The sequence below is a fragment of the Engraulis encrasicolus genome, chromosome 11, assembly GCF_034702125.1.
Source record: "Engraulis encrasicolus isolate BLACKSEA-1 chromosome 11, IST_EnEncr_1.0, whole genome shotgun sequence".
Taxonomy (NCBI): Eukaryota; Metazoa; Chordata; class Actinopteri; order Clupeiformes; family Engraulidae; genus Engraulis; species Engraulis encrasicolus.
The window spans coordinates 26,306,770-26,330,608 of record NC_085867.1 but is presented as its reverse complement, the minus strand read 5'-3'; the positions used below and the strand labels follow the sequence as shown (position 1 = coordinate 26,330,608).

Sequence of the window (23,839 nt, the reverse complement as noted above, 5' to 3'; positions counted from 1 at the left end):
TCAAGATCCCAAGATCAACCATTTTAGAACTGATAGCATCAAAACTGTATGGTGTTGGAGATGAAGAAAGAGAAAAAAGAGAAATGGTGCCTATAGTGAAACATGGTACGGATACAGCTCTTATGAGGAGCTGCATGCATGCTGCTAGTGTGTGAGGGCTTTTATCATTAATTAAATCATGAAGTTAAACATGTATTGCTCTACGAATAGCGAATATGTCACCATCTCTCATTGATCTTCATTGTTTTTCATTGTGTTGCTTTCCATGATTACAATGACCCTGAACATACACCTAAGGCCAAAGTTGATTTTCTGGAGAGGTGAGTGATTCAGTGATTAAGTATGACACCCGATCTGCGTATTTGAAGTGTTCTGAAGTGACTTATCTGCTCATTTTCACATTATGTTCGATAGGCGACAAAACTTTTGTCTTGTGAAAATCTGCCCTGTCTGTGTTCAATAAAGGGTCAATCTTTCTTTGGTGCATGACATTTATTTTTGTACATACATTTTCATTCGGGAGGGTTGTAGCTTTCATATGAGTGACTTCTGAAGCCAAGTGATTAATTGAAAGTCAGGTTATTAGCCGTTATTCCAAACAGATGGATAGGCGACAATTCTTTTGGAGACGGGTGTACAAGAAAAAATACGGGACACAGTCAGCTTCAAAGTTAAAAAAAGTTGATATACTAGTTTAAAAATCACAGGACACAGTCGTGTACTAGTAAAAGGTGGCACAGACTTTATTACTTGATACTGGCAGCACATTCTACACAGAGCGGAGCGGAACATCCGAGAGAGCCAATAGGAGTGGGGCACAGACAGAGAGAGAGAGAGAGAGAGAGAGAGAGAGAGAGAGAGAGAGAGAGAGAGAGAGAGAGAGAGAGAGATGATGCGATTTCATGGAGGAGGAAAGAACATGCTACGCCACTATGTTAATACAAAACAACCTTGGCCTTCTTGTGTCTGTCTTTTTATTTCAGTTTCAACCCTTCTCCCCCATCCCCATTCTTGACAGGTGCTCACAAAGATCCCCATCTAAAATGTTAAAAATGTTTAAGAACAAGACGTACAAAAAAAACACAGAGCATCGTCAAGGCTAGAGGGTGGGGATCTTGAACCCTCCTAGACATCCCTGTCCTTGCAGTGCACATGTTGTAGTGAACCAGGAGGGATGTTGCAGTTGTTGGAAAATGACAGAGGACAAAAGTGCACCCCATTCAATCCTACAGCTCCCGCTTCACCCAATTATAGATGAAAATTTCTTAAAATCAAAGAATATGGAGTGATATTTTAAACTCACCAAACAATCCATGTATATTTACATTTTACGTATAATTTTTTTAAAAAGAAAAACAAAAAACAAGTCTTTTACCCTTTCCAACAAGTGAAGAAAGCAAAATAACATGGCAAAATAAGTGAACAATTTCTTTTTTTTTTTCATTTATTTGTCTTTAAAATAAAAACGTTACAAAACAAGGATTACATTCTGCATGGTTGCAACCAAGAGTGCATGCAGCTCCGATAAGGCCAAAACAAACTGGGACAAACAGATGAGCTCCCTCCACACCCTCAGCAGACAGACACAGAAAACCAGAAGGAAAAACAAGAGTAGAGAAGAGAATAGAAATTCATACTAGATAGAAAGGATAAACAACCCAACTCTTTCTGCTGCACTTAAAAGATATCCAGACATTTTACACTTACCAGTTTCTTTTTTTTTGTTTGTTGGTTTCTTTTTTTAATGTTATAATATTTTGTTTCTTTATTAAAAACAACAGGATTACGGTGTGAATGAATGAGACAGTGGAGTGAAGTGGAGTGTGGGGGGAGCAGGTCTACCCAGAGAAGCAGAGAGGAATGTCGGCTTTGAGAAGATGTGGCTTTGAAACAGGAGAGACTGGGGTGGGGTGAAGTGAAGTGGGACAAGGAGATACAGCTCTGAGGCAGGAGAGACTGGGGTGGGGTGAAGTGAAGTGGGACAAGGAGATACAGCTCTGAGGCAGGAGAGACTTGAGAGGTGGGGCAAGGGTCCCGTTTTGGGCTGGGCTGGGCTGGGCTGGGCTGGGCAGGGCAGGAAGTCCAGTTTGTAGAGGAGTGGGGTTTCAGGACAGGGTCCTCTGGGGTATAGGGCCGTGTGTGTTTGGGGCTCATGGCAGTTTGGCTGGGGGGGTTTGTGGTTGTGTCGTCGTCGTCTAGAAGAAGCGGCCAGAATACTGCTTCACACTGCAAACAGGAGACGAGGGAAGCGGAATAAGAGATGGTGATGAGGAGACAGACCTGAGCCAAACAGGACTCAGCTCTTCACGTCTCCCACTTACAAAACAAACAGAGACACAAATGTTTGCACCACAATAAAATAACTGAAAAGTATCTGAGTGCTCCAGTCATCCCTGGCCTAGTCTTTCTGAAGTGGACCAGTTTGCTTTCCAAATAAATAAATAAATAATTATGTCTGAAAAAGACTGATGTGGATGGATCATGGATGGATGGTGTGTGGGTGTGTGTGTGTGTGTGTGTGTGTGTGTGTGTGTGTGTGGGTGGGGGGGGCTGGCTGCAGGTGTGGGGTAAATTGTGTTTGTGGCAGGCACACAGGCAAGCCTCACCCGTCCCAGGTAAGTGTACGCATAGAGCAGATAGACAGGGGACTCTGCCCTGCCTCTCCTGGATAAGAGGACAGTGTTGCCAGATCGGGCGGTTTCCTGCCAAGTCTGCTTAGGGTGGCCGTCTGCAGGTAAAAATGGCACTTGGGCGGGTTTTCTGCCAAATTATGGCCATTGAAATCTATAGAATTTAGTGCAAATTGGGCGGCATTTGCCTCCAGGCTGGGTTTGAGCATAATTTGGGTTGGAAATCATCAGTCTCATCTGGCAACCTTGAAGGACTGCATATCAACATGCCCAGATATATTCTGACCAACAAACATGACCTTTGTATATTGCCATTAACACATTCATTATGACACAAATACAGCCATGTTTAATGGACAAGGGGAAATAAAGTATGTGTGTGAGATATCATCAACAGGTAGGTGTGTGTGTGTGTGTAAGAGATTAGCAAAGTTGTGAAGAGAGGGAAATTGTTCATACGAAGGTGGTCAGACAGACACAATGGTGATCAGACAGGCAGAGGGTTAAACATGCTACATACTTAGGTCTCCATATTGTGCCCCTTATCATTTGAATGCATGAGACTTTTTTACCCTCTCACCTCTCCCTGTGTTGTTATTATGTTTCCTTAATGCAGCCCATCTACCTGCCTGGTCCAGATCTTGCCACCCCACACCATTACCTTACTGTATTGTGTATATATGCAATGTACAGGTGGGTTGAAGGTGTTCTTCTAGCTAGGCACTGCTCTGCAGCGACTTCACTCCTGTGGTGAGCGTGAGAACCAATTTCCCCTGGGGGACAATAAAGGCTATCCATCTACCTACAGTAGTCATACAGAGCAGTGATCATTAAGACACAATCAGACTAGGTCTCCAGACCTTATCTCACTTATCATCGACTTTCAAATCTCTTCGAGACTTGGTCTGACCAAGAGCATAACAATTAACATTTCCCAAATGGCCTCACTTGGTTTGCTAATGATTGTTTGCTTTCCAACAAAGTGGGAGGGGTTCCAGTATTTGCAGGAACTCAGAAAGTACTTGCATTGCTCTTGACCTGACTGGTAGCAACGCTGAAGCTGTTGAGTCACTAGGAGGGCACGGTCTGCCTACTAGAGACCTGCCTACTGTAAATCCTGTAGTGGGTTTGTGGTGGCCAACACAGGGCAAGAGACCACAAGCAACAAGAAAGGAAGGGAGAAATGACTTTGAAGTAAATGGGATGAAGGCAGAATTAGATGGCTGTGCATGCTTATATTCCCCACTAGGCATACATTAGTAAGGGCATAGGGAAGAGGCATCAGTAGGAAACAGGCAGAAATCACTAGTACGCAATACAGTAGTCATCCCTACACACACAAAAACAAAACGCTCTCTGTCTCTGACACACGCACGCGCACACACACACACACACACACACACACACACACACACACACACACACACACACACACAATTATTTACAGCCCTAATCATGAACAGAGGGTTACGCATGCTTCTCCAGGACGCTCACTCGGCATACAAGCATCATCACTAGGGCTACAGGATTCAGACAGGATTCAGGCAGGAGGGTATAGGATAAGGACAGGCATCACATGGCGTAAATGCATCAGTAGACAGACAAGAAGACAGGCAGGCAGGCATCATAACTAGGCCACGCATACCCCAGCCTGCACTGGGATGCTGGAGAGCTTTAATGCCCTCCAGCACACCCAGGCAGGAGAGAGGGCGTGGAGAGGAGGAGGTGGATGTTAGGAAAAGAGAGATGCAGACACACATGTTAATCCCCAGTAACATGTCTAGAGGAGGGTGAAGGTTCGAGAATCCAAGCGTAGGAGTCGGAGCGAGTGATTGAGGAAAGTGGAGTTAGGGGGAAGGGGGACGAGAGAGAGAAAGAGACATGGAGTGGCAACTGGCAAATTGGAGTGAGTGGGTTTGGGGGGTAGGCTGAGAGTTGGAATGAGTGGGTGTCTGTGGGGATTGGTGGAGAGAGGAAGGGAGTGAGTGAATGAGTGTGAGTAGGAAGAGAGAAGAGGGGGATGCAGAGAAAAAAAAGAGGGAGGAGGAGAAAAGAGAGGGAGGAGGAGGAGAGAAGAGGGCAGGAGGCTTGCGAGGGCGTGCGTGACTGTGTGACATGCTGATAGCAGTGTAGACGCAGGGCCGGGGCCGGGCCGGGCCAGGCGACGGGGCAGGCTTGTGCTGTAGGGTAGACTGCGATTTGTTGTCACCTCATCTAACTAACAACAACAAAATCACAAGTCTTCCACACAGAAGCAAGCAAGCTTTTTTGTTTTTGTTTTTTAGTTGTTGTTGTTGTTGTTGTTTTTTTTAAACACACAAGAAAAACAAAAATCCAAGTCCCAAAGACGGAGAAATGGCATTCCAGCAATCTTTTCCCCCCCCACTTCAGCCAAGCGTTCCCTCCGCAATTTCAGCAGGCGGGCACAGGAAAGTGTATTGGGTGGGGTTAGGTTACAGGTTAGTCGGGGCGGGGGTGGGGGGCAAGGATAGGCGAGATCAAGGCATATTAGAGTCGATTGAACATTCCACAGTGTAACAATATTCAAGCAATTCACGTTTCACATGCATTAATATACTTTTGCATTTTTACACACAAATGCAAATCAGGGTTATTGGATAAAACAAAAATAAGAGTGAAGATAAATCGTCCTGCAGTAATGACTGTGCCAAGTTGAAGATATACAGTACATGGACATTAACATTCTTAGGGCTTAAAACTGGATCTTAGTTATACAACTGTGTCAACTGTGCGTAACTCAGGAGGGAAACTAAAAAGGCAGAGATGAAAAGTAAGGGCAAGGCCGAGACAGACAGGAGACAGAGACTAAAGACAATGGGAGGCCACAGGGTCAGTAGCAATCAGGGAGCATGTGCTAAAGCTGGACAGTGAATGGCCAATGACACTGGTGTGTGTGTGTGTGTGTGTGTGTGTGTGTGTGTGTGTGTGTGTGTGTGTGTGTGTGTGTGTGTGTGTGTGTGTGTGTGTGTGTGTGTGTGTGTGTGTGTGTGCACCTATTCTGCAGGAAGTACTGTGTGTTCTGGATCTAGCTGATTGTGATGATGCTGGTGTTTGTGTGCAGGTGTGTGTGTGCAGAGGTGTGTGCATGCAAGTGTGTGTGTACCTGTACCTGTTCTGCAGCAGGTATTGTGCGTTCTGGATCTGGTCCTGTGTTCCGGTGATGGTGATGATTCGGTCCTCTGAGCCCTCCAGAGGCTCGTCTATCTTGATGGAGGCTCCCGACTCATGACGGATCTGCTTGATGCGCTGACCGCCCTTACCGATGATGGAACCGGCCAGCTGCACGCGTGCACAAACACAGTTTAGTCATTTACAAGTCTTAAAAACAGTCAATTCCAAAGAAATCTTATTCTAAAAGAGTCTAGTTGCACACTAAAGTGTGTGTGTGTGTGTGTGTGTGTGTCACTCACGTCTTTAGGGATGGTGACTTGCGTCGTGATGACTGGTCCTCCAATGTCGCTGTATGACCCGCGGCCACCTAAGACAAAGACACATGACATTCACACCAATGTCATCCAACACATCTCACAGACAGGGCCGTAACGAGACATTCCAAATACTGAGGTCAAATACTGTGTGCTGTACTGCCCTACAAAACAAGAACGCAGTAACTCTGAGAACTGCAAACTGAGAAAAAAGGCTTCAAAGTTTCCTATATGGTGCGACAACTGTGTGTGTTGTCGGTAAAGTGGTGGTGACACTTCCTGGTAACGCTATTTTAAGATAGAAATTCAATGCACACAAAAACCCCGAAAAAACAACATTTATGTGTCTTTTTGCCACAAAAAAACAGAGTTACTGCGTTCTTGGCTGGTATTACTACCACAAAATGGAGTTACTGCAGGAGTTGCTGCGTTCTTGGCTAGTATTACTGTCTACTCCCAAACCATTCCCATTGGAAAGTGCAGCAGTAACTCACCGACTTACTGCGTTTTTGTTTTGCACGACGTAACCTTTAATCCAACACCGCAGTAACTTTTTTTGGTCATTTTTGCACTTTCAAAATGAATTTTCTCTAAAACGGGACGGTGTTGGACCACCATTTTTTGACACAAGACAAATGAGGTAGTTTAAAGCCCATTTCCGATATAATTTTTTTTTCCGACCATTTTGAGTTACTGCTAGAGGTGCTCCGATCACCATTTTTTGGCCCGATCACCGATACCGATCACCAAAAATCTTTATCTGCCGATCACCGATCATTGCCGATCACAGAAATTATTTCCTATTTTTTTAATAGCCTATTAATTATCCTTATTGAATATTTCTGCCCATAAACCAATCAATCTTAATTTGCACATGTCGCTTTCACAATGTAGGCCTATTATTAGGCTATTACTATTATGATTATTATTATTATTGTTATTATTATTATTATTATTATTATTATTATTAGGCTATTATTATTATTATTATTATTATTATCTTTCAGCTCTTTCAGACTAGTGTTGGTAATATAGCCTACAAGTAAGTCTACAGTATTAATCAATTTATAAGTTATTGCATATAATTACTAAACTATTTAAGATTGAATTGAAACTGAAACATTACATCAATTTATAAGTTATTGCATATAATTACTTAACTATTTGAGATTGAATTGAAGCTCAGACACCTGGATCTCAGTCTCTCGTCTTCTGCATACGAGAAAAAACCCTGTCGCCCAGCCTCGTGAGGAGAGCCCCTCCCCTCTCTGTCACTCACTGTCCACAGCTGCAGTGCTCCGCGACCGTTCTGCTCTCTCCCTCTCACTTCTGTCGCCGTTTGGCGTTTCAGCGACTATCAAACTAATCGACTGACTGTCAATTACAACTTTGAAAACAATAACGTTGGCATGCTTGTGCGGACAACGTGAACTTGTCGCGTGCTGACCGAGGCAACTACACAGGTTATAACGTAAAATGGCTAACGGGCGAGAAGTAGTCTATCGCAAATTACATTGTGACTGAAACACTTGAGATTCTACATACACAAAACAAGAAAAAAAAACTTCACTTGAAAGAACAGGGAACACGCACAACACAGCGTGTCTGCGAGGAAAGCTCTTTCTCTGTAACACTGTCATAGAATGTAGAATTCCCTGCACAGACTCATTGAGTTTCACCCACTGACTTGTTATAATAGAAGTCTGTGGTTTCACCGTCCATTCTCCCTAGTTGCTGTTTGGTGTTGCAGCGACTACAAAACTAATGACCTGGCTGTCCATTAGGCTACAACTTTAAAAACAATACAGTTGATGATTGTTTTGGAAACGTTTAGTTGTTGCGTGCTGACAGGCTGTAACTCAAAATAGTGAACATGGCGAGACTGACACGTCATTCACAAATTACAAGCGTCATGTAAACTGCGCATGGATCGGAAAATAGGATCATTGTTGATGCAGATATGATTATAAATGGTGAAAATGAAGGAGGGAATTCCAAAAAGTTAAAGACAAGTAAAGATGCCTTATTTTGGTGCAGCAGCTGTGCAGAGCCAGCACCTAGGCTACATGCAGGCAGCGCCAGGTGTAAAGGCGAAATGGTTGCGTGAGGAATTTAATATCTCTGGATCGGTTTTTTGATCGGCATGTTTTTCCGATCACTGATCAGGCTATTTTTGGCCATTATCAGCCGATCATGATCGGCTGCCGAGCAATCGGAGCACCTCTAGTTACTGCGTTCTTGTTTTGCACGGCAGTGTACTGCATACTGTACATTTAGAATGTTTCAAACTCTTCAGTCAAACTCTTAAGTTTGTTTTCATTAGTCACTGCCGTGAGGATAAATGGGGGTGCCGTATACAGACTGAATTTATCATTGTTTGATCATAGAGTGATTTTCATCATAGATAAATTCCACATTTCTGAAAACAATACCGAGGACATAACCTCTGTGTCCTGAATGGTAGTTACGGCCATGCTCACAGAACAAGAAGTAGTTACTGCCATCAGACATACTGTAGTTGGAGGGGTTTAAGGCCCACTGAGTAATTATTATTTTTACTTATTTATTTCTAGAATGCATGCTGCCCATGATGAACAAACTTCATCTTTTTCATAAATATTTACTACCATCATCAATTTATAAGTTTTCATTATGACTTGGAAATGTACACTTCATAGATGAACAGGTGGACCCTCTTTGTAAATATCCGCCATTTTGAATTACCAAGTCATAGACATCGTGGGCTGCAAAAGCTTCTCTGGACAGACCAGCCAAATATTACTAGGCCCCATAATTTGTAAATATTAATGAAAAATATCAACCTTGTGAATGGCTGGAATATTTAAAAAAAAAAAAAAAAACATTTTAGCATTTACTACTAAAATTTTAAATAATAATTTTAAAAAGTAATGAACGCTCACCTGACTGGAAGGGCTCCCAAGAAGAGTTATTGTCTTGGATTTAGAAGAGTAGAGGAGAAGAGAGAAGGAAAGAGAATAAGAAATGTTAGAAAAAAAGTCTGTAAGAGCGAGAGAGAGATCCTATATATTGAGTCCAAATCCAAAACGGGTCACTGATACACTACAGTGTGTAATGTAGGCAACTAAACAATGCTAAATGAAACCAAAACTCCCACCCCATGTACTGGTGCGCCATGGAGGGGATATAATAACTGAAGGTTTTAGATATGAGCAGAAGGTTTCGAAAGCAGCAGCAGAGCTGGGGTGCATTTCTCAAAAGTGTAGTTGTTAGTCGGTTAGCAACTTGGTTGTTTGCAATGCAATCTCCCATTGGTAACTAGCCAAGTCACTAACGTAGTTGGCAACTATTGTTTCGAGAAATTCACCCCTGAAGTGTGCTGTGCTGAGCGGTCAGACTAGACAGACAAAAATGAGGGACATGACAGCAGGAAGGCCTTGGAGCTGATATGAACGTAAACCTACAGTAGGACACCACACCACACACATATAATCATTAAATACTCACCGTAGCCTCCGCTCTATAGACAAGCGACACAAGAGGGAGAGAAAGAGACAAAAGAGATGGGAGAGAGAACAAGGGAAGTCAGATGGGTAAAAAAAAATATCCATGACAAATACAAAGACAAAAAATGACTTGGTTTCCATCAATAAGACGACAATAATATGCACTAGCATCATTTGTATGAATAGGCAGTGAAGGACGGCATTGGCACACACGCACGAGCGCATTCGCGCGCACACACACACACACGCGCGCGCACACACACACGAGCGCTCTGATTCCGCTCGGCTCTGGCTCCGCGCCCGCCTGGAGTGCGCGCTGGCTTTCACCTACGTATTTAACTGCTCCTTGGTAACCTAGGCAACAAGTAATTCAAAAATCTGTTGCCTAGCAACAGCAGCAGGCCAAACCGGTGCGTGCAGGCAGGCAGGCAGGGCAGGAGGAGATGAGTGCTGTGCTCCACATATGCATCCATATCACCATGGCCATTTCAGACACACACTACAGCTAGCAGCCTCCTCTTGCCGCTCTCAGAAAATACTACCATTTACTTACATATGCAAATATAAAACTGAAATCAGCCACAGGACAGTAAATGTTGCCCTCTTTCATGGCAAATACGAATAAGATTTTTTTTCACTTCTCCATGTTTATTTTTGCACATCTAAATTAAATATAATGGTTGGAGTGCCATTGTATGGCATGTTTGACACTACCAAGATTTCATACAGGAGGACCTTCATTTGAAGAGGAGGAGTAGTATTAGTAGTAGCTTTTATTTGTCCCAGTAAGGACACCTGTTTTGCAGTAGTAGTACACCCCTCAAACAAACACACCCACACTTTCACAAAACATCACAAAAAAGAACACATTTTAAAAATAATAAAATTAAATTAATAAAAGGTGCTGGCTTACCATGCTGTCATAGCGATCTGGGCGTCCTCTTCTGTCACTGGGGACACAAATCAAAGATTAGGATTAGAAATGTGAAAACTGTCACATTAGCACACACGCACACACACACACAGTGTGACTGTTTGCATCATGAATACATTTTCAGGGTAATATTTTACCATGTTGCAACATTATGCAGACATGCTAGAGCAGAAAAAAATGATTTGTGTGCACATATTGAGCTCCCACAATAATTCCCCATTTCCTGCCTGTGGTGAGGTATCAGAAGCACTCTGGTTTCCTGTGGCCTTCAGCACAAATGCACAAGGGCTTGCAGTCCTCTTACAGTCAGACACAGAGTGTGTGTGTGTACACACCGGTATGTGTGTGGATTTGCTTAGTCAGTTCTCTAGGTGGAACAATTCAGTGTTGGGGTAGCACAGTGCCATGAAAAAAGCCTAAATGCCAAAATACCTTCCATATATGATCCACCTTAAAAGTCGGATCCTGTGTGTGTGTGTGTGTGTTACTTTGCTCCACCTTAAGAGCAGGGCTGTTAAACTCGTTTAACCTGAGCGAGATCAAGTCTGGTTCTTGTCACGAGACGAGAGGTAGGTTTGCAAAATGGCTACTCTACATAGCCTTAACGTTTGTCCCGGTAGCATATGAATGTGAATGTAATGGTGACTAGGGCATGCGTAAAAGTCACCGAATCACCAAATTATTATTTCACTGTCATACTACCAGCTCATTACCTCGGACAAAAGGATTTTTGTTTTACCTTCATTGTTTGTTTTGTTCATTTCTCAGCCGCACAACTAAATGAGGCTTTCAGGACGGCTGACTTACTAAGAACTTTTTTTTTGGCCAAGAGCCATGGGGAACTGAGCTGCCATGGTGGCGTGCTGTGCTCTCAAGGAGCGTTCAGGCCGTGAGAGAACAGTGCCGGTGTCCCTTCTCACACCTAACCTCGAACCAGCTGCCAAGTCTGAACATTCAGGAACCGGAAAGTTGGTTCGTGATGCAAACTAGGGCTGTAACGATTAGTCAACTAAACGACTATAAAAATTTGTCGACAAGAGTTTTCATTGTCGACTAATCGTTTCATTTAATTCAATGTTTTTTTTTTAACTTACTTTACTTTTTTACTTACTTAATTCAACCTAAAATTGTCCAGCACATATGAATTGGACGTTGTATCTTGGAGTAAATAAGCTACCATCATGATTTAAAGCTCAATGTAAGCTGTAAGATTTTTTTCACTTCCCTGCGCTAGAGGCCGGGTTTTGTCAGAGGTTGGAGTAAGTCTTTTTTTTTCCATGACTAATCGTGATTAATTGTGACTAAATCTATCGATTAATCGACTATCAAAATAATTGTTAGCTGCAGCCCTAATGCAAACCAAAAAATATTGGGGGGGTTTTCACTGCAAACCGTGACAACAATGTAGATGTCAGCAGGTTCATCCGGGAAACAAATGGTCACATACAGAAAAGTTCAGAGCCCTGTATGAAGGCGGGTAGTTCGCAGATAAGCAATTGACTTCCAAACATACTGTAACTGGTGCAGGCATGGGCATCATTCTGGTTGGCCTGAAAACCGTATCGGAGTTCCCTTGTTGCTTAGTGTGCCCTGCTTGTGCTCGGACCACCTAATAGAAAACTACTCTTGATTAGAGGATGACGTTTAACAGAAATTCCTGCAGGTCCTGTGTGATTCCCGTGGGATTTAGGAGTGAAAATGTCATCAATTAACAAGATCAGGGATAAATATCACAAGCGAGTGGGCAGGAGCAGCCATGTAACCAACAATCAAAAGGACTGGGATCTGGATGGGATAGGGAGGGATTTTACAGGAGGATGATGAGACAGGACTGAAAATCCAAGCCCAGTTTCACAGCCTACTTTTGCCATCCGTAACTCACTTTGGTCGGTCATCCATGCTCCCGTGGTAGCTCTGGTGTGAGAACCGGTCACCCCTGAAGAGCGGAGGGAAGGAGAACAAACACAAACACAAAACCCATCATAATAAGGAAAAACCTGTTGGGGCAGCTCCTGCTACTTAATATGCGTCAGTCAGAGGCATTACATCGAGGGCAACGTGACTATAGTAGCGTTTTGGAGAGCGCGCACATCCAGATAAAACAGGTGCCGGACTTAAACACGATGAAGCAAGAAAAGAAAGAAGGTCCGCACACTGTTGCTGCTCCCAATTTATTAAACACAACGTTTCGACTAGTCTGGTCTTCGTCAGATGTAGGTCTGGTGTACACCTACACCTGACAAAGACCAGACTGGTCGAAACGTTGTGTTTAATAAACGTTGTGTTTAATCTTGACATGAATCATTTGGCATGAAGAGGTCTGATCCATTGACAGTAAATAGAATGGACGCCAAATCAACGCTATTTGCCATTCAACGCTTTGAAGCCAGATTTGGGAACATTCCAACGTACATTCCACCTTAGCAACGCCAAACGCAGGTGCTGATTGGACAACAACAAGACTTCTAACGGTCAATCAAACCATGTTCTGATGCTCATTGGTCAATTTAACTTTTAATATCTCTCTAAAATAAAACATCACCACAAAAAATCACCACCCTGGTAAGTTGGAGAGCAGGGGGACCTACTAGTTGAGCGAAAAATGATCCCCCTGGAGTGGCATTTAAGGGAGATACAGGGTTTTATGTCTCTCATAGGAATGAATGGGATTTGGCCATTTTTTTGTCTTTTTGGGTCCAACCTTGGCTCCAACTTGGCTTCAACAATGAAATAGAATTTTGGCCTCCATTCTATTTACTCTCAATGGGTCTGATCAGTCGAATGCGCTCCAGATCGGATTCTAACAACTATTACATTACAGTAGGCCACACTTAGCTGATGCGTTTCCCCAAGGTAACTTAGTTACTCGGGTAGAGGTATTGGTTGTGTGCAGGGCCATAAATTCGCTTTTTTTCATCACCAGCCAAAATGGCTAGTAGATATTAATCTTACTAGCCAAACACACACTCACTAATGGGTCAGAGTGGCTAATAAGCTGCTCCTTTCTACCAGCCAAACTGAAATTTCACCAGCATATGGCCGGTTGGCTGGTGTTAATTTAGAGCCCTGGTTGTGTGTAAGGTGCCTTACTAAAGAGCACTGAAGCCGTGGACTGAGCCTTACCCTCCTCTTGGTGGTGGTGGGGGTGGCAGGGGCAGGTTCCGCGCCCTGCTGCCCCCGCGTCCCCCCCGTCCGGGTGGGGGAGGGGGCGGCCCGCGGCGAGGGCTCATGTCGTCGTAATCCCTCCTGGAGGGGGGCATGGGGCGGCCGCCGCGAGCCCCCGGGGGCATGCGCTCGAAGCCCCCGCGGCCCCGCATGGGGAACCCCCCCATGGGCCGCCGACCGCGCTCCTCGAACATCATGGTGAAGCCTCCATAGTCATACGTCTCGTCGTAGAAGTTGGGGTCGTAGGGCTGCGCTCGGCCCTTAATAGGAGCCTGGAAAGACAGGGATGTTAAATTAAAATGAGACATTCCACCAATTGATTTATTTAACACCAATTGATTTATTTAACAATGTATATCTACTGTATAACCTATGTAAGCTAATGTTATATGCATTCAATGCTTCTATGCATACAACTCAATAGCCAAATAGCCAAAAAATGCTACACAAAGGGATTCTGTCTGTGTGTGTCCTGTAGCACCAGTCAAAATGACTGACGCCAGCTGGTTCAGTGGGAGCGCTCACTACAAAAGGTGAGCTAAAGGATAGTGTGTGTATATGTCACCTTGAATATGAACTCCAGGATCCCCCTGTGTGTGTGTGTGTGTGTGTGTGTGTGTGTGTGTGTATGTGTATGTGTGTGTGTGTGTGTGTGTGTGTGTGTGTGTGTATGTGTATGTGTATGTGTGCACCCTTATCTCACCTCAAAGGTGAGCTGCAGGATCGGGAGTTGAGCGTGTGTGTGTGTGTGTGTGTGTGTGTGAGTGTTTCTGTTGTGTGGTGCATTTGTGTGCACATGCACGTGCATCTCACCTCAGAGGTCAGCTCCAGGATGACCTTGATGCACTCCACGACCCTCTCCGGTTTGCCCCCGACCAGCACCACGCGGTCTGTGGAGTGGGGGCAGCATTCCTGGAAGAGCTTGATGGTGGTCTGGGTGTTCTGGGAGGTGAACAGAACAGAGCAGAACAGAGGTGTGAGAACCGGCCAGTTCCTACCAGCGACTCCGGGATGGACTTCCAAACACAAGGACTTCCAACGGAGGACGATGAAAGAGTGAATGTCTACATAGATCAAATCCATGCAGCTTCAATGAAGAATAACCTGCCTCGTTGAGCTTTATGACAGAATTATGACGCCTTGAGTGTAGTCATCTGCGTTGCAGTATACTTTCTAGTCACCGGTGAAGGTATGTGACTACAAGTTGCTAGGCTGGCCACATTAATACCAGTACTGAAGATGGTGGTGGTGTTGGCCAACAGGGTTCCAGGTTCTCCATGTCCTTCCCACGTCTTACCTCTCTGAGCTCCTTGATCTTGGCTCCCTTGACCCCAATGATGCCTCCAGCCAAGCTCTGGTGGATCAGGAGACGCAGCTCACAGTCAAAGTCAATGCCGTTATAGTGCTGGTACTGCAGCAGAAGGAGAGAGAAGAAGGAGAGCAGAACAAAACAGATAAGGCTTGTTGCATACAAGGCGTGATGTGTGCATAATGTTCATTGGATAATCGGATCAGGCCAAGCAGAGAGGTCATGGGGATGGTCGCCCCAGACCAGAGGCCCACTTGACCAAATCAGGGATGCATTTCTCGAAAGGGTAGTTGCTAACTATGTTAGCTACTTTTCTACGTGCAATGCAATTTCCCATTGCTAACTAATGAAGTTGCTAACTACTACGCTTTTGAGAAACGCACCCCAGACTTTAGGAATTATTCAAACAAATGATTTGGGGATGAACACCGACATGTATAGGGCTCAACTACAAGACGTTGCACCCTGCACAGTGAAGCACAAGGTCTGCCCCCTGGCTTAATGGCTAGCCAATCACCACCTTGTTCGCTTTTTAGCAGCGTTTCGGGAGGGAGGGAGTCATTCTTTCCACATGAGGTGTACTGCCTGACTGGCGTTCCCCATGCCATGAACTAGTGCGTGGCAATTTTTCTGCTGAATCATTCAAAACAGCTCTTCTTTGTCACTTGCAGTCATGCAAAAAACAATGCTTGTGGTTGTTTACGGACACAGCCACGAGCCCTGAAGCCTACAGTACACTCAGTTTCATGGCTCCACAGCCCATTCAACCACCCCTTAAAGTGATACTGTCCCATTTTTGGAAATAAGCTTATTTTACCTCCAGGCTCGCAGTTAACATTGAGTCCTATGAGACCAGTTAGCCGCCAGATGGTCTCGTAGGACTCAATGTTAACTGCTAGCTTGGAGGTAAAATTTGCACGGCCATACCCAGAGAACGGTTGACGTATAGGAGAATGGTAAAACCCTATTATTTAACTCAAGGGGAAGTGTAAAATAAGCTCATTTCCAAAAAGGGGACAGTATCACTTCAAACACCACTGACAGTGTCAAATGCTCTCAACATTCTCACTCCTTCACTACCATGTAGGAAACAAAACATTAGGTGCAGTTACATGCATGGAGTATTCAGTTAAAAAGTTCAGGAATATTCTGTTAAAACTTGTTGATGCACATCGCACATTGTGCTACCAGAATAAGGCCACATTCGGAATATAGAATTTACGTGACGCATAAGCAAACCGTATACTGCCACCATTCCGTTTAAAATCAGAATGTGCAGAATCGCATGCAACTGCGGTCAATACAACTTACACCCTTATGCCGTTAACAAGCGACTTTAAATTTCGACAATATTTAGGTTCTCCTTCACTCACCTCCTCCAAGGTAGGGATGATCTTGAGCAGGATTTCCCCGATGGTATCGATGTCGGCACTGACGCTGAGGATGCTGAAGACGTTAAGCCAGAGTAGAGATCAAGCACAGCGCCACAACAACAGCAAACGCGGAAGGAGAGGAGGAGGAGAGCAGACAACAACCTCTTTAGAACAAGCATTTCACTGCACCGTGAACACAAAATGACCACAACAACAAAAAAACAAAGAGCAGATTCAAGAAAGGAAGAAAGGAAGGAACAAACAAACAAAACAACAACAAAAAACTAATGAAAAAAAACAGGACTGTTGAACACATGTTTCAAATTTTCCCCAACACTTTGACTGAATTAACGAGCAACTGACATGCAACTGACTCACTGATCGCAAACATTCAACACAGAAGAGGAGACAAAAGAGCTGGAGGAATGGGCAGCTTTCTTGGAAGGGCTCAGATTGGAGGGGTGGTGGGGGGGCTCAACATGGCCGCAAAAGTAACGCAATGCGTGAGCATCAGAGAGGGGCACAGACACAGACAGAAAATGGTTGCTAAGAGATTGCTTTTTTAAAATATTTATAATAGTATAGTATGCATTTTTGGTGCACCATACCCACCACCAGCAAAGCGAAAATCTGGCAGTAAGGAATTTTATTTGATTTTAAAATAAGCACAAATAAATAGGCAGGAATTTCATTATGTATGGGGAAATAGAGCTATGCAGAACAGCAAGATTGGCCATCGCAACACCGTGCTATAGGCACACCTTCTCACAGTGTCAAAAGAGGAACTGAATGGGGAGGGGGGTCAGGAGAGGAGGAGGAGGAGGGGTGGGGTGGAGTTGAAAAGAGGGAGGGGGGGGGGCGGTAGAACTACAAGCAAAAACAAAACAAAACCAAAGAAAGCGGGGGGGGGGGGGGGGGTCAGATGCGTGTGGTGGCCAGTAAAAGGAGGCGGCGGCGGACAGGAGCGAGGGGGGGTGGCAGATGAAAAGGTCTGGCAGCTCAACAATCTCGACTGATGGGGGGGGGGGGGGAGTAAGGGGCCGGACACAAACATCAGAGGGGGTAAAAAGACAGACAGAGCGAGAAAGACAGAGTGAGCGAGAGGAAGAAAAAAAGAAGTGGGGCTGGAAGGAGGGGGCACAAATAGATGCAGCATCAGGAGGAAGTAAAATAAAGGAGTAAAGGAGACGGCAGTGATGGAAGTGACAGTGAATACTCTGGAAGGCACAGCACTCAGCGCTCAAATCATGGACAGCAATGTCAAGAACAGTGAGGTGGGGGTTTGGGGGGGGAGGGGGGGGGCAGAGGCAGAGAGGGGGGAGGGGGGGGAGCAAGGTGGGCCACTAGGGCAGAGCGAAAGGTTGTCTTTTTGGTCTTTCATTATTATTTCCATAATTGGCCAATCTAAGAAATGATAAAGAGGTAATTGGAAATCTGGCATTCTGAATGAAGCAAGGGGAACAAGTAACATTTAAGAAAATGTACAGGAAAAAAATGTTATGTTTTCCAAAATCCTGAAGCTGTGCTCCTTCCATTTGACATTAGCTAAAGAGTATGGCATCATTTATTTACTTAAGTGTGGGGACATGTCTATAAAAACAGGTTCATGTATGTATGTATGCGACACTGAAGTGACAAAGTAAAAAGGACCATATTTAAAATGAAATACTGGATGGGGGGGTAGGGGGATGGGGTGGGGTGGGGTGGGAGAGAAAGACAGAGAAAAAAAATAAAATAAATAAATGAATGATTGGAATAGTACACGTTTCTTAAAAAAGGGGGGGGGGGGGGGGGGGGGGGGGAATATATATATATATATAGATATACACTTCATGTGTAAAAAATGTTAAAATGAAACAGAAGGTTATCAAAAGACATGTGTTCTCTGTTCTAATCAGGCAGTGAGGGAACAACTTGGTGGGACATACCGCTCGGGGCCACTGCTGTCGGGGACAGATACACTGGCATTGTACTGCATGGGCCGTGGTGGTGGTTGGAGGTTGGCATTGGGCAGGGGCGGGCATTCAATCACGAGTTGGCAAGTAAAGGTGCCCGTTTGGGTGGCAGAAGGGGCACATTTATGGGCGGGGCCGGGCCAACCAGGCCAGGGTGTCAGGTGGGCGGGCGGGCGTTCAGGGGCGGGCGGGCGGTTCAGGTTGGGCCAGCGTCAAGGTGGGCAATGCAGGAGGGGCATGTCGATCCAGAACATGGGCAACGGAGGGCGGTGGCCAAAAGTAAAAAGGAGAAGGGGGAGAAGGGGGAGAAGGAATACAGTTTTAATTGCATACAGGCTGCAGTGGCACTCATCACTCTACTGTCCTTAAAAGGAACAAAAAGTAGAAAACAAAAACAAAAAACTAAATTGTGAAAAAAAGGTAACTGAAAGCTAAAAAAAAAAAAAGAAAAAGATGAAGAGACTGGTAAGTGAGTGCAGAAGAGCTCAGCGAGAGAGAGAGAGACCTCGTACGGCTCACAGCAAATCGTCATCACATCTCACTGACACGGAGCCGCGTCTGCCTCTTCCACTCACTCACTCACTCAGAAACTATTGGTCAGCTCAAGAGTCGAGACAACTGCCAAAAGGGGTTGGTTGGTTGGTCGGGTTTGCTTTTCGTTTTGTTTGGTTTGGGTTTCGTCTCATTGGCCTTGTGATTTGGTTGTGGACCAGGGCATCGTCTGGCACAAGTACTGTAGAGCTTCTTCGGAGCAGCTGGTGGCTACTGAGAGGTGGGGGTGTGTATGCGTGTGGGGGTGTGTGTGTGTAGGGGGGGTGTCCACCCTCGACACCACTTTCCAAAAGATGTTATCACACCACAATGGGACACCTGCGTCCCAAACCCCCACCCACCCATCCATCCATCCATTCCCCCGCAAAATATGGACCCATTCACTGTGTCTGTCCGCATGAGCCAACCCATAGGTGCATAGGTACAGAGTTCTTCGCATGGAAAGACTATGGAAATACATGACTTAGGTCTTAATTATTGGGGAACAATAGCCGACAATGGACATGCAGTAAGTGTCTTTCCCTTTCTCCAGACATTAAGTGCAACTGACTCACTGGCTTTTTATTCATGGGATTTTATAAGAAATGGTTTAATTTATGGCTGTTAGGTTTTGACATTTAGGTTTTTTTAAGAGTATACAAATTAAACAGTAGACACACGGTTATTCTAGCATGAGGAACCATCAAGATCGATACAGTTACAGTTAAGCAATGGGACAAGAGGACGTCAAGACTGTCAGCAAAGACTGGGACAACTCCAAAAAGACAGAACGCAGAGCGCACATCAGCAATACAGGTGCTGGACCAAACAGAGGAGAACTGAAGAGAAATATTAAAGGTCCTCAACACTGACCTATGCTCCCAAAAGTTTAACAGGGCGTTTTTTAGACGCTCAGTCATTTATCAAAGTGCAAGGACTGAGCGTCTGAAGTGTTGTGCTATTTATTTTTGGGGAGCATAGAGCAGTGCTGCGGATCTGTCTTATTCCTTTTCTCGAGATGCATCAATCAATCGGCCACCGATCATGATCGACCAATATTGCCTAAAAAAGCTTGATCAGTAATATAGCGGCATAAAGCGCTGATCAAAAAGCTGATCACGATATATTAAATTCCTCACGCAATTTTTTTTGTTTTGCTTAAGGTCTACATCGGCCACAGCGCATAGTAGCCTGGCAGGCGCTGGCTCAGGGCATAATTGAAAAATCAGCAGCAAAATAATGCATTTTTACTTGCTTACAACTTCTGCGCATCTACCTTTATATTCACCATTCATATCTGCATCAATATGGTCTGATTTCGCCGAGCCCCACGTATAGCCAAGTATACCCGATGTTTGTATGCAACAACCTCACGTGGTCAGCGTTAACGTTTAGTTACACCTGAAAGAATGGCTACAGAGGGGTGGGGAAGATAGAGTAAACGGTAACTCCACACTCTTGGACAGAGAGTGAAGAAACGGCTTTTCTCACAGACACAAGCTGTTTTTAAGGTACCTGTCTGTTGCCTGTTCATTTCAAGTGGCACGTTTTGGTTTCTTGTACGTAGATTACACCAATTTGAGTTTTTAATATTTCAGTTTCAGTTCAATCTTAAATAGTACATTATGGCGAAAAAAACAATATAGTTAGATTGCTAATAGATTCAGATTCCAGGTCTTTAAGTGATGGGCAAATCATGATTTTGATGATCGGTAATTAGTGATCGGTGCATCTCTATTATTTTAAAGACTGGGACAATTAGCAGCAATGCTACAAGCCCACAAGTCGAGAACTGCTGCTAACGCTTGTAATTAGCATCTTTTCACTGCCCCACCCTCTTAAAAAAAATAAACAAACAAATTAATGGTCAAAATGGAAAAAGTGTCCTGCCGCTGGGCCCTGCAGGGGATACTCACGTCTGTACGCAAGGCTTTTATGTTCTTGCCACCTTTGCCGATAACAGCTCCGGCATTCTGAAGAGAGGCAGAAAAACATGTGATGGAAATGCAATAACAACAATAACAGACCTCATATTAGAAGAACATCCTGAGAATAGACCTTTTAACAAATTCTGAAAAAAGAAGAACCTAACGACTACATTTTATTCTTGCGCCTCAAATCAGGCACTGAGCCTAAATACTATCAGCCCGTGCAAATGACACTGAGATAGCTTAGAAGTAAACATATGGATAGAGATGGACTACACTGAGGGGGCTCCTAAATTAGCTCACGTGGTTGGCTGCCAGTGTCATACCCCTCCTCACAACATCATGTGTTTTAACATGGTGAACCCATGTATACACGGTACTTTGTAGCGTCCATTTGGCTCATCTCATTTTGGTGAGAAGGCCACCGGTTTCAAGGCTCTGTTCCTGGATTCATGGCCATTGAGTTGGCGTCAAGGTACAGACACACCAAAACTGATAAAACTGCAGGAAGTAATGGACCATTCAAAAGCGTTTTGGGTGATAAGAGCGGAATTTATGGTGATGTGCTATGATGTGTTTTGGCTACAACTGTGGCAGCCAAGTGGAAGTGTCCGAATGTTTGGATGCAGCTTTCAATCTGACCTACTTTGACGTTTGTTTGTTTTCGTTAAGAGCCAGTTAAGCGGTTGTGGCTATTTCATGGCTAATACAGGTAATACATAGGACTTGCCAGATGAAGATCCAGGGTGATCGAAACGTTGCTTTTTAAATAATGAAGTTTATTTTTTTGGAGCTTATCGGCAGTGTGCAGACCTACCTTTTTCAACTGTCTGACTTTGTCTGGCACCTGCAACAAGTGTTTTTGGATGTGCGCACCCTACCCAAAACCAATACATAGGACTTGACATTAAAAACCAATAATGACCTAGTTTGACGTCATTGCTGCTCTAGTCACTGTCCAGTAACAGGAGCAACAGCAATGACATGAATTAACACTATGGGCTTCATGTAGCTTTTGTCGCCTTCCTTGTTAAGGTCACTCAGAGGTGCAATGTCATTGGTCAACCGCACGGCCGTTATCCGTCATCACCTCAGTGGACTCACCTTGCTTTGCAGCAGCACGCGGAGCTCCACCATCTCGTCTGTGTTGCGAGAGCGCTTGAAGGCCTGTTCTTCATCCATGTCCTCAGCAGGGCGTTTACCTGCCGGGGAGAAAGCAGGGACACCCTTCAGTCACACACAACAAATAATAACGACCACAACAGGTGGATGCCCTCTCCCACGTCCGTGTATCCCCCTCTATAAGCAAAGGTACTGAAAAGCAACAGCAAGCATCCACCTTTCCCTAACAGAGTAAATCTGTAAATCAAAAACCCACACACCAACATTTTGGTGTGCGCGCCATGAAAAGAACGTGTAACAACCATTTCACAACAATAACAAGCAGCCAGTGCAAACACTAGCTGACTTCGGCTACAGCTTTATCGGTTCCCCCGTGTAGCAAAGTCCGTATCTATTGAGTCCACCACAACTCTTTGACATTTGCTCGCTTGTCAAATATGATCCCGTGCTAAAATAAACGTGGACTGCTTCACGGCTGTGTGTGCGTGCCCTTACCGTTAGTGTCTGTGTTGCTGAACGTAGTGTCTCCCTCCTGCTGCTCAATTTCTGTCTCCATTGTTTTCTACCAACGGCGAAATGCGAACGGGCTCCTCTCTCTCTCCGGGAATCTGCGCCAGGGAGTATCCAAATAATCATGACAAACAGCACTCGTCTCCAAGCCTGCACAGGCGCTCAGTGACTGGGCTATTTGGCACACAAAAAACCTAAACCAACATGGAGTGCGCGGGCGATTGCTGTTCGTTTTCGGTGACTTGACAGTGGCCACTTCTGCACACCCCGTTTTGAGGAAATGATTATAGAGCTATCTATCTGCCTCCATATCACACCTGATTAGTAGTAGCTGACGAGTACAGCCGCCGACTGACGGATAGCCACTCTACATTCTCTACCAATAATGCCTTCAGGTAACTCGCTTTCCAAACAGCAACGTAATAAAAAAAATCCACAAAACACCAGGCACCATTTTACGGAACATTGCACGAATTCCATTTTCTTCATGATGCCAGAAAAACACTTTTCTGTCTCTTAACATTTCTGCATTTATGTACAGTAACAAACAAAAAAACAATAGACTATCGTATGGCAATACAGTCAATGGAACAATCTGAATGTTTTTAATATACTGCTACCTCACAACAAGGTAAATATCTGGATCAGTGAGTCTGACTCCGAGTCCGGGGAACATGGCTAGACTAGACGAGAAGCCATGTCCGATGCCTCGCACACTAGAGCTCTACCACTCTCTCTACATCTCAAGGTCCAGAATCCATGTGTAAAATGTAGGGAAGCCATGCAACGACACGACGCCTGCATTTGAGGCAAATGCCAGTACAGCAGGTGTCACTGTGTATACAAATAAATGTAGCACTTAGACAAATGTTATAACTACATAGTACACTCTCCAGACAACGACGGCAGACATATCAGAGGCTAACTGACTAGCTCGACTGATGATCAGTTTTCCGGTTATTCTGTAAAACGTTGCCTTGCCTTCACAGGCCAGGCGAAGTTCGCTTAGCAACAATGCCCCTTCGTGAAACAGGCAGAAAATTAAGATGATGAAAATCGTTTAGAATGAAAACGCTAGCTATATATCGTTATTTGGCACGGCATTGACGCTTGTGCAAGATTTGTCAAGACTCAAACCTATTTACTTACCTTGCTAGTTTGTTAGCTGATTAGCTTAGAATCTAGCTAGCCAACGAGAGCTCGAGCTGCTACCTAATGTTAGCTTATTAACGTTACACACCTTTTACACCGAGTGTCGCCCGAGGCACGTTTTGTGAAACTAGTTATTTATCTGGCGGAAAGTCAGAGAGTATGGGCGGCATATTAACGCACAAACCACCTATAAGCAATCAAAGGGATTGCTTAAAATAACACCAAAATGTGCAACAAACCTGAAAACGCCCCCGTCCGCCACTCCAAATATGTGTCGTAAAAGATGTGCGCATTCACCC

General features: G+C 44.6%; 1 protein-coding gene across 3 annotated transcripts; it reads right to left on the bottom strand.

Annotated features, from left to right (window-relative positions):
• Positions 1 to 492: 492 nt before the first annotated feature.
• Positions 493 to 23,839, bottom strand: hnrpkl (heterogeneous nuclear ribonucleoprotein K, like). Of its 3 annotated transcripts, none has more exons than XM_063210303.1 (16): positions 23,780 to 23,839; positions 22,374 to 22,486; positions 21,861 to 21,958; positions 20,745 to 20,801; positions 18,271 to 18,314; positions 16,343 to 16,415; positions 14,958 to 15,071; positions 14,474 to 14,602; positions 13,619 to 13,932; positions 12,378 to 12,431; positions 10,475 to 10,511; positions 9,563 to 9,575; positions 8,998 to 9,030; positions 6,062 to 6,129; positions 5,761 to 5,930; positions 493 to 2,226 (listed from the first exon to the last, which is right to left on the bottom strand). In XM_063210303.1, the coding sequence occupies exons 2-16, from the start codon at positions 22,432 to 22,434 to the stop codon at positions 2,196 to 2,198; spliced, it is 1,296 nt and encodes a 431-aa protein (XP_063066373.1). In that variant the 5' UTR covers positions 22,435 to 22,486; positions 23,780 to 23,839; the 3' UTR covers positions 493 to 2,195. The 3 variants fall into 3 exon arrangements, with proteins under 3 accessions (XP_063066373.1, XP_063066375.1, XP_063066374.1); XM_063210305.1 differs by lacking the exon at positions 23,780 to 23,839 and adding an exon at positions 23,629 to 23,766; XM_063210304.1 differs by lacking the exon at positions 23,780 to 23,839 and adding an exon at positions 23,538 to 23,624.

Coding starts and splice junctions, on each gene's coding strand:
- hnrpkl (XM_063210303.1), bottom strand. CDS start 22,434: ATGGAGACAGAAATTGAGCAGCAGGAGGGAGACACTACGTTCAGCAAC. Junction 14,603..14,957: donor AGATCAAGGAGCTCAGAGAG/GTAAGACGTGGG, acceptor TTCACCTCCCAG/AACACCCAGACCACCATCAA. Junction 5,931..6,061: donor AAGTCACCATCCCTAAAGAC/GTGAGTGACACA, acceptor GCACGCGTGCAG/CTGGCCGGTTCCATCATCGG.